Source organism: Rhinatrema bivittatum, chromosome 3 (genome assembly GCF_901001135.1).
Source record: "Rhinatrema bivittatum chromosome 3, aRhiBiv1.1, whole genome shotgun sequence".
Classification (NCBI taxonomy): Eukaryota; Metazoa; Chordata; class Amphibia; order Gymnophiona; family Rhinatrematidae; genus Rhinatrema; species Rhinatrema bivittatum.
The window spans coordinates 270,370,223-270,389,989 of record NC_042617.1 but is presented as its reverse complement, the minus strand read 5'-3'; the positions used below and the strand labels follow the sequence as shown (position 1 = coordinate 270,389,989).

Sequence of the window (19,767 nt, the reverse complement as noted above, 5' to 3'; positions counted from 1 at the left end):
CTGCTTAAGCTATTCTGTCTACCTATTTGTGGTTTTCCAGCTCTGTCAGTTTTTCCCTCCATCTGAAATTCTCCTGGCAATGTCTTGCATGATTGTACCTTCAGCCACACCCCAAGACAATAATTATCATCACACATATAGATACCTCTCACCCTGGTACCAAAATTTCACATCAGAGGCAACAGCCTTTGCTCTATTCAACCACAGCTCTTCAATTTTTTTACTCTTTCTAGTTTTAGCAGCTGCTTCCATATGATTTCTGAAATCTCATGCAACTTTAATCATCAGATACTTTTATGTGATGAAGTCACTGTCTCCTTTGAGAAACAAAGGACTGCTTTGTGTACCCCTAAGTAATAAAAACAGACTCTGATGGCATATAAGAACATAAGAACAAGCCATGCTGGGTCAGACCAAGGGTCCATCAAGCCCAGCATCCTGTTTCCAACAGTGGCCAATCCAGGCCATAAGAACCTGGCAAGTACCCAAAAACTAAGTCTATCCCATTCTACTGATTCTAGTAATAGCAGTGGCTATTTTCTAAGTCAAATTCATTAATAGCAGGTAATGGACTTCTCCAAGAACTTATCCAATCATTTTTTAAACACAGTTATACTAACTGCACTAACCACATCCTCTGGCAACAAATTCCAGAGTTTAATTGTGCGTTGAGTGAAAAAGAACTTTCTCTGATTAGTTTTAGATGTGCCACATGCTAACTTCATGGAGTGCTCCCTAGTCTTTCTATTATCTGAAAGAGTAAATAACCGATTCACATTTACCCGTTCTAGACCTCTCATGATTTTAAACACCTCTATCATATCCCCCCTCAGCTGTCTCTTCTCCAAGCTGAAAAGTCCTAACCTCTTTAGTCTTTCCTCATAGGGGAGCTGTTCCATTCCCCTTATCATTTTGGTAGCCCTTCTCTGTACCTTCTCCATCGCAATTATATCTTTTTTGAGATGCGGCAACCAGAATTGTACACTGTATTAAAGGTGCGGTCTCACCATGGAGCGATACAGAGGCATTATGACATTTTCCGTTTTATTCACCATTCCCTTTCTAATAATTCCCAACATTCTGTTTGCTTTTTTGACCCCCGCAGCACACTGAACCGACGATTTCAAAGTGTTATTCACTATGACGCCTAGATCTCTTTCTTGGGTAGTAGCACCTAATATGGAACCTAACATTGCGTAACTATAGCATGGGTTATTTTTCCCTATATGCATCCCTGCAGGTCTATCCCGTCTCTTCCTATTACCCCTTCCTGATGCAGTATTCTAGACCCTATCCGATCTCCAGCTTTACCCTTTCCTTTTCCACCACGAAGATCCTCGGTGCCGTATAATTCTGTTGTTCCCACCTCCATCACCAACACTTGCTTATAAAGTTCTTCTTTGTGCAGGTGAAAACAAGGGGAAGATGATAAAAGGCAGGGTATCCCTGAAAGAAGGGGAAGAGGAGGAGGAGGAGGAAGAAGAAGATGAGGCCAATGAACAGTTGCTGGACTACATCAGCTATAATAGCACAGAAGTAATTTATCCAGAAGCTCCAGAAGAAGGGAGTCCAGCATCCATGGCACTGCAAGACGGTAAGATGCACTTGTCCACTCACTCGCTGCTCCTGTGTCTCCTATAAATCCTTATTTTTCCTCAATGGCCATGACCTATCATAAGACTCTTTGAGGTAGATATTCAAAAGCCGATTAGATGGATAACTAAAAAGTTATCTGTCTAAATGGCTTAGCTGCTATTTTAAAAATCTTAACCGGCTGTATTCCAGCCAGATAAAGAGTTATCCAGCTAGAATATAGAGCCGGTTAAGTTGGGGGCATTCTGGGGGCAGGCAATAGACGTTTCTGGGAGAAGCGGAATTAGCTACGCCATAAAGCTGGTCTAAAGTTAGCTGAATACACCTATCCAGCTAACTTTAAGATATCTGGGTATATTTCACGGCACTGCCACACCACTGAATATCCCAGTTAAGTTAGCCTGATAGATGTATCCAGCTAACTTTACTAGCTGCTTAGCGGTTGAATATGGAATGGACCCCTTTGTATCTACAAGGAGATAATCCATGCACTTCAAAGTATTTTCAAAGGACTATCCATTTTGTCCCTTCAGAGAAAGGTAAAGAGGGAGAAGAGAGGAGAGCTGAAATGGTACTCAAATTACAAAAAGAAACTGAAAAGTAAAGTTCTGTGCCGGCAGTTGTGGCCTCCTGCTTCTCTGGCTAACCGCTGTGCTTATGTTTAAGTGGAGAGAGGAGTATTCTGGGGCATAGACTGCCTTGCTGCGCTACAATCCCAGGATGGATTTTCTGCAGGCACTCACAGACGTCTGCCTCGCCTACTCTCCAATTCAACATATCTCTTCTGCAGGCAAAACGCACACAAAAGGCAGGGAAACACAGCACTTCAAAAGCAAACTGTAGCTTTATTATTATATTTTAAATTTTGGGCCCCCATTCTGGTGCTGCTGGGAAAGCAAAGCCATACAATTCAGTTGGAGTTTAAAAGAACAAGACCCAGAAAGAAAGCCCTAGGACCAAAAAAAGAAGGCAAAATAATATTTTGAGCAATTTGTCTGGGGCTGCTGCTTTAAAGCTTGCCTCTCCTTCCTAAAATAAATCTGAATATAGAACTTTTTAACTGCACTACTCCCTCTTAAAGAGGATGAAGAGCTGGACCACTGTTGGAGCCTTTATATTTTCCACTGGAAAAAATCAGGGACCAGAAGCAGTGGTGCCCTCTGGAACCCAGTATGCATGCACCCTGAGCCTGACCAGCAGGTGTCGCCATTATGCATTAGCCGAGATTCCTTTTCTCTCTGGGGTACTCTGATCGCTGCTTCCATAGCAAGTCCAGTCTCAGCCAGTCCAAGGATCAGGAACTAGGAATTGAAACTGGGTCTTCCGCATGACCGCATAAGAACATAAGAACATGCCATACTGGGTCAGACCAAGGGTCCATCAAGCCCAGCATCCTGTTTCCAATAGTGGCCAATCCAGGCCATAAGAACCTGGCAAGCACCCAAAAACCAAGTCTATTCCATGTTAATGTTACTAGTAATAGCAGTGGCTATTTTCTAAGTCAATTTAATTAATTGCAGGTAATGGACTTCTCCTCCAAGAACTTATCCAATCCTTTTTTAAACACAGCTACACTAACTGCACTAACCACATCCTCTGGCAACAAATTCCAGAGTTTAATTGTGCGTTGAGTGAAAAAGAACTTTCTCCGATTAGTTTTAAATGTGTCACATGCTAACTTCATGGAGTGCCCCCTAGTCCTTCTACTATCTGAAAGAGTAAATAACCGATTCACATCTACCCGTTCTAGACCTCTCATGATTTTAAACACCTCTATCATACCCCCCCACCCCCCTCAGCCATTTCTTCTCCAAGCAGGTCAGCCTAGGAAATGCAGTCTTTAACGTCATAATGGTCTATGGTTCTAGTCTTGGTTTCCCTGGCCCCATAAAACCAAGTATGCTAAGATTGTGAGGAGCTACCTAAATGGATACCTTAATGCAGCAGTCCATCCATCTGACTTCTCCCATCTTTTCTGTGCCACTTCATTGCCTCAATCATTTGGGTTTTAGACTTTGCTCGATTGCTGAGCTGCCCATACTGCGAGCAAGAATATCGGTGCCACACATCCCTCAGCAATCACGTCAGACACTGCCACGGGAGAGAGGAGACATTCGTCTGTTCGCTGTGTGGATGCATAGTCCACTGCAAGTCCCACCTGAAGCAACACATGGCCACGCATGTCACCCCGGGCCCAGTATCAGCACTTAAGCAGGTAATGGTGCAGGGCAAGATTGAGGTGCAGCAGCATTGGAAGGCTTTCTTTTTGGGGTGTGTTTGCGCGCGTGACTGTCCTTCTTAGTGCTGGAATAACAAGGGATGCCACAGTGTGGGGAATGAATGAGATGCATTGGCAGAATTGTGTGGGGAAACCTTATCTTGTTATATCGTACTTTGGGTCTGTCTGTCAGTCTCTTACGTACAAAAACAGATTAGAACTCCTACCTTATTTAAGCAGGCAGACATTTCATTTTATCCGTGAATGCTATTTTCCACAATGACAATTTTTATTTTCAGCATACAGGTGACCAAAGTACAGAGAACAGAAAATTTAAATGCCCTGAGTGTGGAAAAGCTTTTAAGTACAAGCACCATCTGAAGGAGCATCTTCGAATTCACAGCGGTGAGAATCCTTAGCCTTTGCAGGCTTTTGCCATTTCGGACATATTTGGAGGTTCTATAAAATGTCTTCAGTTTTTTAAAAAGTTCTAGGTGTTTTGAAAAATACCTCAGAGTATCCTTTCCTTGAGGCATTTGTTTCTCAAATTCATGACAAAATGACTGAAAATCAGATCCATAGGTCTCCATGGGTGTAGAAGAGCCAGGATGAAGAATGAGAAGAAAGGGCAGGATGATGGTTAATACTGGGGTTATAGAGGGCATGGTGTAAGGAACGTTAGATAGCACCATATTGAAAGTTATTACTGAGGGTGTAGAGGATGGAGTGAAAAATGATAAAATGGGGCAGGGGGGTGAGAAATGATTGGGAGGGGGGGGGAAGGATGATGACTGATTGGTAGAAATGTTTCATTTACTAATTCCATATATTGTGGGATTTATTTATTTATTTATTTATTCGTTTTATATACCGTCAATCTGAAACAATCTTAACGGTGTACACAATTATATAAAAACCTATATAATATTACAATAAAACAAATTTTGAAAATGAATCAATATAAAACATAAGTTATTTGCTACATAATAAAATAAAATTCAAATAAAATACAAAAATTATAACTAATATGGTAAAATTATAGATTTAAACTTAAGAAATAAAATAAAACCAATAAATTAAAATACAACATCATTAAAAAATATAAAACACACATAAGCCAGATGTTATAGCTTTAAACGCAACAAAACAGCCAGAATAAGGAATTATTGCTCACACAGTCATATTCATTTTTTTACTCTGCAGTCAGCTCATATGCATTTTTAAATAATAAAGTTTTCAGTTGTTTTTTTAAAATTATTAAAGTCCTTTTGTAGTCTTAATTCTTCAGGTAATGAATTCCATAATTTGGGTCCTGCAACTGAGATTGCCCATTCTCTGACCTCTGCTAAGTGTGCGGTTTTGATTGATGGAATTGATAACAAGCATTTTTCTTTCTTAAATTGTAGGTGAAAAACCATATGAATGCCCTAAGTGCAAGAAAAGATTTTCTCATTCGGGGTCCTATAGCTCCCACCTCAGCAATAAGAAGTGCCTTCCTCCTGAAACAGCTGAGAAGAGTGTGGCTGACGAAATCAGGAAACTTTCTTCCCCAGTCTCCATGTCAAGCTGTGCATCTCCAGCACACTCTTCCGTATCACCACATAGACCTCAAGCCTCGGTTCAACAACAGCCCAATGGATTTCCCAGGACCAGGAATGGATCTCTGCATTGTTCAGATGCCATAAAGAACTTTGCATGGTTGGGTCTTCATGTCAGTGTTCTTCAAAATACAATGCAGGGTTTGCCTGTAGATCCAGAGACACACCCATTATACACCTTGCCGGGTGAGAGCCCAATTAATGTTTTGCAGTATCTAAGCCATCCCAGAGGTAAAAAGAACTACTATGACAGCATGCCAAACCTAAAGACTGGAAAAGAGAATGGTCTGGGTGTGTGTGCTGAAACTGGACTAAAGAAGGCTGGTTCTTTCGAGACCAACTATGGTTGTCAAGCTGATGGAAATACAACTGCAGCCACTCTTTATTACAGGAATCGTGAGTTTTGTGGTAAAGGTGGTAAAGCCAGCTTTGGAGGGCTGCAGTCCCTTGGAAAGCACACCAGTCCAGAGTATGATTATACTGGAGATCAACAAATCCCTATACTACCCCTCTCCACCCAGACCATAGGAAATGGGGATCATTCTACTGCTCTCAACTTGAAAACTAACTATGTAGAGTTGACTAGTCTCAGTTCTCTAGACAGAGATGGTGAAAACTGTATGGAGAATAGAATAGGTGACTGGTCACAGTGCTCTTTCCCTCCAGTCTATGAAAAAAGAAAGTTATATGAGTTGGAATTAGGTCCTACTTCATCTAGAACATCAACAGACATGCCACTAGTCACTGAACACCAGTTGGTTGAGGCCGCACAAGACAACCCCTCAACCAAATCAACTTTGGTGGCTTCACGTATCAATCATCAATCCATCCTTCCAGTTTTCAATCGCACAAAATCTTCCACTAATGGCCTTCGTTGCACTCCAAAAATGTCTACCTCCAAAGAAATGCAGGCTGAGCCCCTGGACTTATCTTTGCCAAAATCAGGGAAGGAACTGCATGTCTCATCTTCTGCCAAAAACAGAATGGATGCTACTGCACAAATCCAGATGATGGAAGACAACTTATTACCCATGGTCAAAAACAAAAGCAATAACCAAAGCACTGAGACAATGTTAAAATACAACATTCTGTACCCTGATTCTCCTTATTCAGCATTGTGTGGTTTTCTACCAAGCACTTTAAATAACTTCCTGCAGGAGAGGTGTCCAGTACTCCACATAAATCCAGAGTTCCATGGGTTACAGTTCCTCCCATACACGACCTATCTGTATGGAGCACAGCCTACACACATGATGTCACATAAGCTTCAGGAGAAGCATGTGCATTCAGTAAGTAGCATTGACAATATAACTGGCTAGATATGGAAAATGCCTTTAGGAATGGATTTAAAGCCTAAGGGGTGGATTTTCAAACAAGTGCATGTGTGTCTATGTGCACGCAGTTTCCGGAGCGTGCACATGGACGCAATGATTTTATAACATGCATGCGTCAGTGGGCGCATGTTATAAAATATGGTTCTCACACATGCATGTGTGGGCGGGTTGAGATTCGCGTGCATGGGGGGGGGGATGGATTTTTAAAAACCAACGTGCAGTGATGCAAGTAGGCCTTCCCCAGTTCCCTCCCAGTCCGCTCCAATAGATGAAGTAAGTTCTGCTCGCCAGCCAGCTGCCAGCATGCGCTTCCACGCGACAGGGCATAATGGCCGCTGTCCCAGCCGGCCCCCTCCCCACACAGATGCTGCCTCCCAGCACACCCCTTTTCCATGGCCCGGCACTTCTGCAAGTATCGGGGGTTTTGTGCGTGGCTGGGCCATTTCTAAAATGTGCTCGGCTTGCGCATGGCCCGACCACACACCTAACACTTTGATTTTACACACGTGGGCTTCTTAAAATTCGGGCATAAGAAGGTGGTGTGTAGTCTGGAGGTTTACTCATACCCCAGATTGTCCATATAGACCTAGATATCCTCAGTTAAGTCCACTGTTCTCTACCTATGCCAGGTTAGACCACTTAATTCTTATCTTTCAAAAAAGGGACTTATCCACTATTATTCATGTGTTAGTTACTAGTAGGATAGACTACTGTAAATTGCTTTATCAAGGTCTTCCTCTCACATTGCTGAGACACCTCCACCTCCTCCCGAATATGGCTGCAGAATTCTGCTCAGCAGAAAATTGACAGATCATATTACAGCAATTCGGGAGAAGCTATATTGGCTCTGAAGAGTGAAATTTAAGGTTATGACAACTGTATCCAAATGTCCGCATTACATGGGGCTTGGTTATTTAGTAAACATATTTATCCACTATCAGCCAGAGTGACTGCTACATTATTCCCAGCAGTCACTGCTGTCCATCCCAGCTCCTTCTAAGGTGAGACTAGAAACCATATGTTGACCAACTTTCAGTGTCTTTGCTCCTAGATTGTGGAATCTTATTCCACTAGAACTTCTGCCAAACGTTTTTGATGGCTGATAGTTGGATTTCCTAGAGCGATGGAGTTTTTAGCTAGATGATTACTGCAGGAATGTGTATCGGGATTGCTTGATTTTATATTGCAGGGGATTGGGTATTGGTTATTTATTTTTTATAGTGTGCATTTGAATTTTGCTATGTAAGCCATCTTGAGGTCTTGCATGGCAAGGTGCTAGATCAAATTTGAATAAATAATTAATATATGTGAAGGGGTATTCAGTACTGAAATAATATAAGAGTATTACAAGGCAGGATGGAGAGCACTACCAGGACTGTGTTATGGATCTTAATGGAGAAATTACTTACTTGATAATTTCATTTTTCTTAGTGTAGACAGATGAACTCAGGACCAGTGGGTTTATGCTCCCCTGCCAGGAGATGGAGACAGAGCAAGCTGACATCACAGTATATATAAACCTGCAGTGACCCCAATCTGCCAGTATTCTCTTCAAAAGCAACTGTGGACAGACTAGCAAAAAACTTGATTAAAAACAGATAACCAGAACTGTACTCAACCAACCATAAACATTGAACTCAAATAAGATTCAAGCTACCCCAAATTAGGGAGTGGATAAACACTTAGAAGTAATCCCTTGGGACCCAGAGCCCCACAGGAAGACTATTGACACACTCATGTGGCAGCCAAGGGCAGGAAGTGGAGTCCATCTGTCTACACTAAGGAAAATGAAATTATCAGGTAAGTAATTTATCCATTTCCTAGCATGTAGACAGATGGACTTAGGACCAGTGGGATGTACCAAAGCTACTCCCCAACAGGGAAGGAGGCTGCCCACGGTCCAGTCAACACCGCACGTGCAAAGGCTGCATCCTCCCGGGCCTGCACATCCAGACAATGAAACCTGGAAAAAGTGTGTAAGGAGGACCACGTCACAGCTCAGTAGATATCAATGGGGGACAACAGAATAACCTCCACCCATGACACTGCCTGAGCCCTAGTGGAATGAGCCCTAATCTGAGTAGGTAACGGCTTTCTAGCATCCACATGTGTGGCCGTGACCACCTCCTTAATCCAACGAGCTATGGTAGCCCGTGAAGCCAGAGCACCCTGCCATGGAGAAGAAACAGGTAATCCATCTTTCGAAAAGACTCAGAGACTTCCAGATACCACACGTCAAGACACTTAACATCCAAGGAGCACAAAAGGCGAAATGCCTCCGCATCCCTGACCTTATCCAGGGATGGCAAGGAGATGGACTGATTCAAATAAAAGTCCGAGACTACCTTGGGCAAGAAGGATGGAACAGTACGCAGCTGTAACACCCCCCGAGTCACCCGAAAGAACAATGCCTGCAGCTCCGAAATCCGGCGCACAGAACATATAGCCATCAGAAACACAGTCTTCAAAGTTAACAACCGTAAGGAAAGGCTACGCAGCGGTCAGAACATAGGGTCCACCAAAAAGTCCAGCACCAAATTAAGACTCCACAACAGAACCGGTAACATCAAGGGAGGCCTAAGGTGCTTCACCCCCTTCTAAAAACAGGCCACATCAGGATGAGACGACAAGGAAACACCATTTACCAGGCCTCTGAAACAGGCAAGAGCCACAACCTGCACCTTCAAGGAATTAAGGGCCAAGCCTTTATTCAATCCATCCTGCAAAACATCCAGAATGAGAGGGATCTTAACTGAACGAGGAAGAACACCCCGCTCCTCACACCAGGCCTCAAAAACACTCCAAACCCGCACATAAGCCAAGGAAGTGGAGAACTTGCAAGCACGGAATAAAGTGGCAATCACCACAGAGGAATAACCATGCTTTAACAGGTGCGCCCTCTCAAGGCCAAACCGTAAGACAAAATAGAGTCAGATCCTTGTGAAGAACCGGTCCCTGCTGAAGCAGATCCATGTGTGGCGGAAGACAAAGGAGGGCCTCCACCAGGAGTCATCGCAAATTTGCATACCATAGATGCTTAGGGCAGTCCAGCACCACCAGGAGTACTAGTCCCCTGTGGCCTTTGATCTTGCAAATTATCCTGCCCAGCAAGAGTCATGGAGCAAAGGCATAAAGCAATCTGTTTTCTGGCCAGACCTATACGACAGCATCTATTCCCAGGGACCACAGATCTCTCCTGCGACTGTAGAAGCAAGGAACCTTTGCATTTCGAGAAGTCACCAACAGATCTAGGAATGGAAGGCCCCAGCGATCCACGATCAGCTGAAATGCCTCAGCTGACAACACCCACTCTCCTGGGTCCAGACTCTCCCTGCTGAGAAAGTCCGCTCTTACGTTGTTATTTTGCTGCAATGTGAGAGGCCGAGATCATCTGCAGATGATCTTCTGCCCATTCCATTGGCTGGTCTATTTCCTGCGACACTTGCTGGCTCTTGGTTCCTCCCTGGCAATTGATATAGGCCATCATCACGATGTCCAACATCACACGAACTGCTTAATTCCGCAGCCTGTGGCTGAACTGCAAGCATGCCAGCCGTTCTGCCTAAGACTCCAAGTGATTGATGGTCCAGTGGGACTCTTCGGCATTCCAGCATCCCTGGGCCATTAACTCCAGACAGTGAGCCCTCAAACCATGGAGACTCACATCTGTCATGAGTACCAACCAGGCTGGAGAGGACAAGGGAAATCCCTTTCTCAGATGATCCTCCTGAAGGCAGGAGCAGATTTCCATCAGCAAGTGGAGCAAAACTGCATAATCCTGAGACTGCGGGTTCCAATGAGATAGCAGAGTGCACTGAAGAGGGTGCATATGCGCCTTTGCCCACTTCACCACTTTCAGGGTAGCTGCCATCAAGCCAAGTACCTGTAGGTAGGACCATACGGTCAGGTGTATTGTGTTTATCAACTGACACACTTGAGACATCAATCTCTGAATTCGAACTTCTAGTAGGAAAACTCTATCCTGTCCCATGTCAAATCAGAGCCCCAGATACTTCAACAAATGGGATGGTTGAAGATTGTTCTTGGTTAGGTTCACCACCCAACTGAGCTCCTGCAATAAGGAGATCATCTTGTATGTCACCAGGCGGTTCGCTTCCTGAGACTTGCTCGAATCAGCCATTCATCCAAATATGGATGCACCAGGATTCCTTCTTTTCACAAGGCCGCCACTACTACCACCATAATCTTGGAAAATGTTCTAGGAGCAGTAGCTAGACCAAAAGGCAGTGCCCAAAACTGATAATGGCACCCTGATACTACAAAGCATAGAAAGCGGTGTTCCAATCAGATGGGAATATGAAGGTAAGCCTCTGACAGATCCAAGGAGGTCAGAAATTCCCCCTACTGCACCACCATTATTACAGAACATAAAGTTTCCCTTCGAAAATGAGTCACCTTCAAGTGATGGTTGACCCTCTTGAGATCCAAGATAGGACAAAAGGAGCCTCCTTGTTGGGCACAACAAAATAAATGGAATATCACCCCATACTTTCTTGAGACATGGGCACCGGAACCACAGCCCTCAGTCTGAGGAGCCTTTGAAGCGTGAACTCCACTGCCTGCTTTTTCTGCTAAGAGTGGCAAGGGGACACCATGAACACGTCCTGAGGAATACTGCTATATTCCAGTGCATACTCTTCGCGTATCACCTCCAGGACCCACTGGTCCAACATGATCTCGATCCACCTGCGATAAAAGAGAGAGAGACATCCCCCTATTTCCTGTTCCAGAAGATGGGTCGACAAACCTTCGTTGAGAAGCTCAGGAAAGTCCACCACCCGAGCCCGCTCCTCTCTTGGTCTGTTGGGATCGAAAGGACTACTGAAAGGCCAAGTCCACTGAAAGGTCATCCCTCTGTAGGGACAAAAACTCCTGGAACCCTGAAAACGACCCCTCATATCAAAGGGATGTTGTAACTGTTTCTTATCCTCCGGCAACTGAGACACCGGAGACTCACCTCAATTACTGGCCAGTTTCTCCAACTCACTCCCAAACAAGAGAGAGCCTTTAAAGGGCATCTTGGTAAGAATGACTTTGGAAGCTATGTCAGTTGACCAATTTTGCAACCAGAGTTCACACCTGGCTGCTAACACTGAAGCCACTCGTCTGGCCAAGGTCTGGACCAAATCACAGCCTGCATCTGCTAAAAAGGCAGCAGCAGGTTCCATAACTGCTCTGGAATTCCCGCCAGACTCATCAACCTCCTGAGAGAGAAGCAGACAAGATCTCACCACTAGGGAATAACAGGAGGCAATCTGTAAATTCATCACCACTGCCTCAAAGGCTTGCTGGATAGCCTCAATCCTTCTATCATGTACATCCTTCAAGGCCACTCCTCCCTCTACAGGGATAGTTGTCTCCTTAGACTTGGCACATACCAGAGCATCCATTTTGAGAAAACGTAAACGCTATCTCACAGCCGGAACCAGGGGGTACAGGCCTTCCACTGTCTGACCCCTTTAAAATTTGCTTCTGGGGCATCCCATTCCAGATCAATCAATTCCTGGATGGCATCCATCACTGAGAAAAAACAAGAGGCTTTGCATAAGGAAACCAAAATGGGATTCTTCCTCTGCTCTGCCATAGCATCTGAACCAGGAACACCCAGCTGTTTCAAGATCTGGGAAATCAGGGCTGGCAGTTCATCTCTATGAATAAAACACAACATGGTTTGATACGGTTCCAGCCCTGGAGGAATTTCCCCATCTTCCAGGGAATCAGGATCAACCTCATCAGTGCCATCTGGATTCCTGTCGGGAACACCTGCAAGGAGCTAGGGTGAGCCTCGGCACTTAAACATAGGACTGGAAGAGGGAGGAGCCACCGGCTGAGGGTCTGACTGGAAAGAAATGGGGGAAGCGGAGGATTGTGCCTGAAGAAAGTCTTGTAAGCCTTGAAAATATTCCACCCAAGAAAAAATCAGCCGGGTCCAGACCAAGCCCAGAAGGATCTGGAGCTGGTCCCATAGAACTGCCCTCACCAGCAGAGGAGTCCATCAAGGGAGAACCAAGATCTGGCATCCTCCTAGTCAAGGCCATGACTAACTCATTATCAGAATGGGAAGAGCCAGGCTTAGCAAAATCCGAGGAAGACAACTCTCTCTGAGCATCTGAGCAGCGCTGACACAGGTTAGAAGCCAGGTCAGGCTGAGAAGTCCTAATATGACAGGCAACACAAATAGGAAGACACTTAGGTTTCTTGTTTACTGGCACCATCGCTGCGGTAAAAGTGCACCGGAATGGCCTGCGCTCAAAAGTGAAATGCACCCCAAAAATAAGCGCCTAGAAGAAAACACGGCAAGGCACATGCACAACCTGTGCACCAAGTTAAGCATGTAAAAAAGTTTGTGCGCATAAAAAGTGCACCCAAAAAGCGAGTGCACAATGTTTGTGTAGAGCCAACACACTGCTCACACCAATGACCTATAGAGGGCAGCAGAACACGCACAAGAGCGCTCGAAAACAGCCGCCGCAGCCTACCACAAGGCGTGCAAGAAAAAAGCCTAAGTGCGGGGCCTAGTCCACTAGGAGCTGCTCAACCTGCCAGGCTGCCCAGTTCCCCAACCCCGACGGGAGCGGGAATGAACATTGGTACACTGCACCAAGAACGGAGACTGGAGGAATCCTGAAACCCCTCTAACTGTCTCTGATTCAGGTAAAACTTTCTCCTTTTTTTTTTTTTTTTTTAAACCTTACCTGAGCTCAGCGCTTACCTGCTGAGTACAGAGACAGTCTCCGGCTGTGGGGGGTGGGGAAGGACATCTGGTGTCGCTTCCGCGCTCAGCCTCCTGCACCCGCTGCCTTTCAGCTGAACTAGCAGCTAAGTCCACACCGGTAAACCCAGCTATCGGACTAAGGCACACCTTTGAGGGCCCCGCACGGAAATCGCCTCAGGAATTCCTTTAGGTATCACCGCAGGAGAGCGGGGCTTTCTTTTCCTGAATTTAGAATTTCAAATTTCTCCTTTCAAGAATCTGAAAGCAATCCCCATAGGGAGATGCACACCCACCATCTGCTGGAGATGGAGAATACTGGCAGGCTGGGGTCACTGCAGGAGTATATATATACTGTGACGTCATCTTGCTCCGTCTCCATCTGCTGGCAGGAGAGCATAAACCCACTGGTCCTGAGTCAATCTGTCTACATGCTAGGAAATACTGGAATACTACTACTGCTACTATTGCACATTTATATAGTACTACAAGTTGTAGCAGGAGGTGCTGCAGGGCAGGAGTGAGGTGCATTGGCAAAGCGCTGTGTGTGGATATTAGTATTGTAATATCTTCCATCCATCCCTCTGCACAGAAGGAGGGCTGGATGAAAGAATCCTGCAGACTGTCACCCTCAAGAATTTCTGAAATTCCATCAGTACAAATAAAAGACTATTCTTTGTTTTCGCCAAGGAGGAATTCTTCAGCAGAGGCGAGAAAGAGCTCCCAGCATTGCTAGATGAGGGGACAGAGGGAGAGTCCAGCTTAGCAAGGAAGAGGCTGCGGAGGACAGAGGAGGGTCTGTATGCTTGTGACCTCTGCGATAAAACCTTCCAGAAGAGTAGTTCCCTCTTACGGCACAAGTATGAGCACACAGGTGAGGATCAGATGTTATATTCGACAAAGGAGGGAGAGTTTACTTAAACAAGTATATCCCTTGAAGCTGAGGGAGGATGGGAAAAGACTAAAGAGAGACAATAGGAATTTGAATAAATGCCACTATAGTTGCTAACTCGCATCTCTTCTTTTATGTTTCTCCTTGCTTGACACAGGGAAACGTCCACATCAGTGTGAAACATGCCAGAAAGCCTTCAAACACAAACACCACCTTATTGAGCACTTGCGGCTCCACTCTGGGGAGAAGCCCTACCAATGCAACAAGTGTGGGAAGAGATTCTCCCACTCAGGGTCCTACTCTCAGCATATGAACCATCGGTATGCCTACTGCAGGAAGGAAGGCAGCAGGGCTCTGACCAGCATGGAGGAGAGTCCTGGGCGGGCAACAAGCCCAGGCAACCAATCAGGAGACAGTGAGCATGAGCTGGATCACCTGGATGACCAATCAGGAGAAAATCAGCTGGGCAAACAATCAGGAGCCAGACATCCTAAACTAGACTGCCTGAGTGACCAATCGGAAGACAGTCAGCCCAAGTTGGGCTGTCCAGATGACCAACTGCCTGACCACTCAGGAGACAGACATGACCTAGTCCTTCCAGGCAACCAGTCAAGAGGCAGGCTTCTGGAGCTGGCCCACAAAGGTGTTTTTCACCTGTATGATGTCAGGTGCAACCCAGAGCATAGCACACAGGCTGCTTGCGAGGAGATTGTGCAAAGACAGGTTAGTGATGCTGCAGAATAGCAAAGGACCATAGCAAAGGATTTCTGAATACATTATTTGCCTTTCTTGGACCTGAGCTAGAGTTGCCACATGCGCAGTGGGCTGTAGGGGAATGTTAGAGGGGGAGGTTCATATTCAGGAGATGCAGGGAGCTCTAGCAGAGTGGAAAATGAAAAGGAGGTAGGAAAAAGAGAGAAGCTAGACTGTGTGACAGACAGCAAAGTCATGGACTGCCCTGGATGGCGCGAGCACGCTGGAGGAGAAGGTTATGGACTGCAGCTATGGGTTTTACAGGAGCCATGAACAGGGCACAATCTCCATGTCTCACGGACAATGAAAACTCGTAGCGATTCTCTTCCCCTGAACTTGATCTTCCAAAGCAAATGACCCAGAAGATGTTAATGAACCTTTGCTTTCTCTAAAGCACCAAAGCCCTTAGTAAACAGGACAGTGCTGAGGTGGTGAACAATTCTCTTCACAGACCTAAGTGTCCTGAGCTGGCTCCACGTCATCAGAAGGCAAGCTGATCCCATCCTGGTTTTACCTCCCGTACACGTAGTGGGGTAAAACCAGGCCTGGGTCTACCTGACCAGCAAAAATGGCACCATCTGGGCCTCCCTACATGATGAGCGAAGAAAATATTTCAAGAATGATGTGTGACATCAGGCATCATTTATGTGCATTAATAAGAAAATTTTGGATATTTCTACAGCACAGTATGTTTCTTTACCTTTAGTCAGGGTTGGTCTTCCAGTTTGTTAGTATTTCTGGGGATTATTGGTCAACTGGTAGAACAGTCACAGGACCAATGAAACAGGAAGGTGAAGGTTGAGCACTGGCATCAAGCAGTCGTGACACGTGATGGTGATGTCACAAGCCACGAAGGTATCTCCCTGACTCCACTTCATTAGCTGAGTCAGCCCTCCTTCCACCCCCAACAGTTAAAGCTCTGGAGTTGCAGTTCCTGCTTTTTTCACAGAAACTGAAAAATGAGGAACCGCAGGGTCCATAAACCAGGGCTGGCTCAGCCACTCCCTAATGATCCAGCACCACACTCTCACCTCATCGTGTCCGTTCTACAGGGCAATTTGTGCCCCTATAATAGGGTTAGGCAACTCCGGTCCTAGAGTGTCACACACAGGTCTGGTTTTCAGGCTATGTACAATGAACGTGCAAGAAATATATTTGCACACAATGGAGGCAGTGCATGCTAATCTACTTCATGTATGTTTACTGGGGATATCTTGAAAACCAGACCTGTTTGTGGCACTCCAGGACTGGAGTTGCCTAGCCTTGCTCTCTGAAATAAGTAAGCCATTGGCAAACTGTAGTTTTGCCTTTTCATCCTGCCTCTCTTCGCCTGAGATTGCTGACAAGGGTCACTGCCAATAGTTTAACACACACGTTGTTTTTTTTCTGCCAAATAACCCAAACCACATGACCTTCTGCAATCAGTTACTTCACCGTTTCAGTGGGGGGGGGGGGGGGGGTGGTGGATGGGAATGGAAATATTCAGAGCAGGGCTTCCCAAACCTGTCCTGGGGGGACCCAAAGCCAGTTGTTTTCAGGATATGCATGAGATAAATCTGCATGCATTGGAGACCCAGACTATATAAACATATCTCACGCATACTCATCACGGATCCCCTGAAAACCTGGTGTGCTGTGGCATCCCCGGGACATGTTTGGGAAGGCCCTCGTTCAGAATTTCTGAAACCAAGATGATGAACTAACTCTAGTTCATCAAGATGTTTCTTACCAGTCTTGCTTTTCCATCCCTCCATCCCTCTCCACCCTTCCCATGGGAGGCGTCGAGATGTCTTAAGAGAAAAAAACAGGACCAGATGGCGTGCTCAGGATGACTCGGAGTTAGGCCACAGGCACGGGGTTTAACCTTTAGGATAAAATATCTACTCACTCCTGTTTACCCATTCTGATGTCTTATGTAAAAATTACATTTTGTTTACAATTTTTTTTATATAGTTTTAGAAGACTACACTATGAAGGAAACTGTGTTTTTTAAAGCATTCAAAATCATATATTATATTATATTTTATAATGTGTAAAGGCTTTGCAGATCACTTTTTGGGATAAATTCTTATATGCTGCAGGCAAACGCATGCTTTGTAAAGTATGAAACGAGCTTGTTCCAGATGTGTAAATCAGTGTTAATAAAGTATTCTGCACAGGAATCATCTCTTATTTCCTGGAAGAGCAGCCTAGTGATTAGAGCGACAGGCAGAGAAGCCAGAGTTCAAATCCCACCGCTCCTATTGACCCTCCTTGTGACCTTGGCCAAGTCACTTCAGCTCTCCATTGCCTCAGGTACAAACTTTCTGTCTGCTTAGCTTTTTTTTTTTTTCTTTAATTTTGGGACTGGAACAGAGATAGAAAAAAAAAATATCCTTCAGTTCTGCACCATGTGATTACTGGAGGAGGCTCTGGCTTCTACCTAACAGGAAGTGAGTGCAAGCATGGGAACGCTCCATGCGGCTGGAATACGGCTCCAACTCTTCCACCCAGGCATGCAGTGCTTGGAGGTTTAAATGTTTGTTCTAAATATAAGCGCGTTCGTGGGATTTTGACTCATGGGCAGGGTCTCATTAAACTCACAGCTCCAACAATGAGAACCATATGGACGGCTTCCGCTGGTAAGCTGGAGGGATATTTAACCCTTCTGCAAAGTCCCTGCTGTCTCATGGCAAATATTTTACAGGCATGCTCAGTCCTTCTGCACACAGTCCCTGTTGATGTGCCAACAAGGCACCCACGAACTGCCCCATCGTGGACAGAGCAGAAGAGGGGGGGCGGGGGAAGTAGGGGCAGGTTGTCACAGTTGTCACAGCGGCAGTGGCTCCTCACCAGCACAAAAGGAGAGGCACACCTGATCCAGGCTGCTCAGCTGGCATTGGGCAAAGTGGGCCGGGATCTGGGACTGGTAGTGGCCTGGTTGCCAAGTATTTTAACTCAGACCGGAATAGGAGTCGTCTGGGGATGACCAGGTTAACTAAAATATCTTTACATTATCTTTACATTATGGAGAAAAAAATGACCTCATCAGAGACCTAGGTTTCTTAATCCACTCTTGAGCCACAAAATTACACTGCCTGTCGCCTTCTGATCACCCATCAACCCTCCCTCACCTCTTTCCCTTTACCCTGTCATTGGAATGCCATTTATGATTTTTTTTTGCATTTTCTGGTAAATGTCATTTTTTGCTCATTCAATTCTGACCTGAGGAAGGAAATAAATCCCGAAAGCTAGCCAAGAAATGTATCAAGATAGTAAAAAAAAATAAATTATAACCTTTTTTTATTTGGTTACCCTTTATTTCCATGCAAAGTAGATATGGGATATCCCTTCTCTGAAAGCTCTGTTGTTACAAGGCAGGTATACTACAGGAACACTTAATCCTTCTACAAAGTCCCTGCTGTTTCTGTTTAATGTTGCGTGCTAATCCTGCACTTTATCAGAATATGATTTAACAGAAGCATCCCAAACAACACACGTCTAAATAGCGGCTCCACATCCTTCCGTCAAGGGCTCCTTTTTCAGAAAGGTAAGCCAAGTCAGCTGTGCTTCTGATCACTTACCTAAGAGGGTGAGAGGAAGTAACCCATACCCTGACTAAACATGGGTAAGTGATGCTGGTGGGGGGAGTGAAAGGAGAAAAAAAATCATTCCTGGCCAGTGACCGGCTCAGAGTGAGAAATGACAAAACCATGTCAACACTTTTAGCCAAGAACTCTCCGGAAAACCCCAAATGCTTCCCAGAGCTGGATTTCCAAACTTGTAATACGCTGGCGTAACAGGATGAGAGCTTGGACAAAGCTGAGAGCTTTTTGTTACACTGCTGTCCTGGTAACATAGCAAGGAGATAATTTTATTTATATTCCCTGGGGTTTGCTACTCCTTTCTGCCTGCTGAGTCACTAGTGAGGGAGTTTACTGCTACATCTCAGCAAGTCTGGAATTAATAAAAGGGAAACTGCCATGGAAATGTAATACTGTTCTAGAGGCTGATACACCTGTTCCTCTGACATCTGCACAGATGTATATGTCTCTGTACTCTGATACACCTTTCCCTGTATAACCTGCACAGATTAAGGTCTTTCTATAGGCTGATACACCTGCCCCTGTATCATTTGCACATATTAATTCATTTCTATGCAATGATGCACTAGTCCTCCTGTCACCTTGCATAGGTTAATGTCTCACCTATAGACTGAGACACCTATTCCTGTTATTTGCACAGATTTATAATTTCTCTATATACTGGTATACCTGTCCTATCACCTGCACAGGATGTTTCTCTATAGACATATGGACCTGCCCCTGGTTCACCTGCACAAGTTAATGTCTTTCAACAGACTAATTCACCTGTCCCGTCACCTGCACAACTAATTCACCTGTCCTTGTCACTTGCACAAGTTAATTTCTCTATAGACTGATGCACCGGTCTTTGGGTCACCTGCACAGGTATCTATTGACTGAAGCACCTCTCTATCACAGGTACAGATTAATGTCACTCTGTGGACTCAGTCACCTGTCCCAGCCTAGTCAACTGCACAGGTTAATATCGCTATAGACTGATGCACATGAACCACACTGTTGATGTCTCCGTAGAAGATTCCCAACCAGTGTGCCATGGTGGGAGTGCAGGTGTGCTAGCAGATT

At 45.1% G+C, this 19,767-nt stretch overlaps 1 protein-coding gene across 2 annotated transcripts in view; it reads left to right on the top strand.

The window, feature by feature from the left end:
• The window catches only part of LOC115087419 (zinc finger E-box-binding homeobox 2-like), a 163,294-nt gene extending 146,019 nt beyond the window's left edge, over nt 1–17,275 (top strand). The window contains exons 2-7 of one of the 2 annotated variants that reach the window (XM_029594600.1): nt 1,409–1,594; nt 3,606–3,808; nt 4,111–4,216; nt 5,218–6,698; nt 14,170–14,350; nt 14,526–17,275. In XM_029594600.1, coding sequence (XP_029450460.1) covers nt 1,409–1,594; nt 3,606–3,808; nt 4,111–4,216; nt 5,218–6,698; nt 14,170–14,350; nt 14,526–15,112 — 2,744 coding nt within the window. In that variant the 3' untranslated portion in view covers nt 15,113–17,275. Of the gene's footprint in view, nt 1–1,408; nt 1,595–3,605; nt 3,809–4,110; nt 4,217–5,217; nt 6,699–14,166; nt 14,351–14,525 lie in introns of both variants that reach the window. The other variant, XM_029594599.1, reaches the window with a different exon arrangement.
• The last annotated feature ends 2,492 nt before the right edge of the window (nt 17,276–19,767 follow it).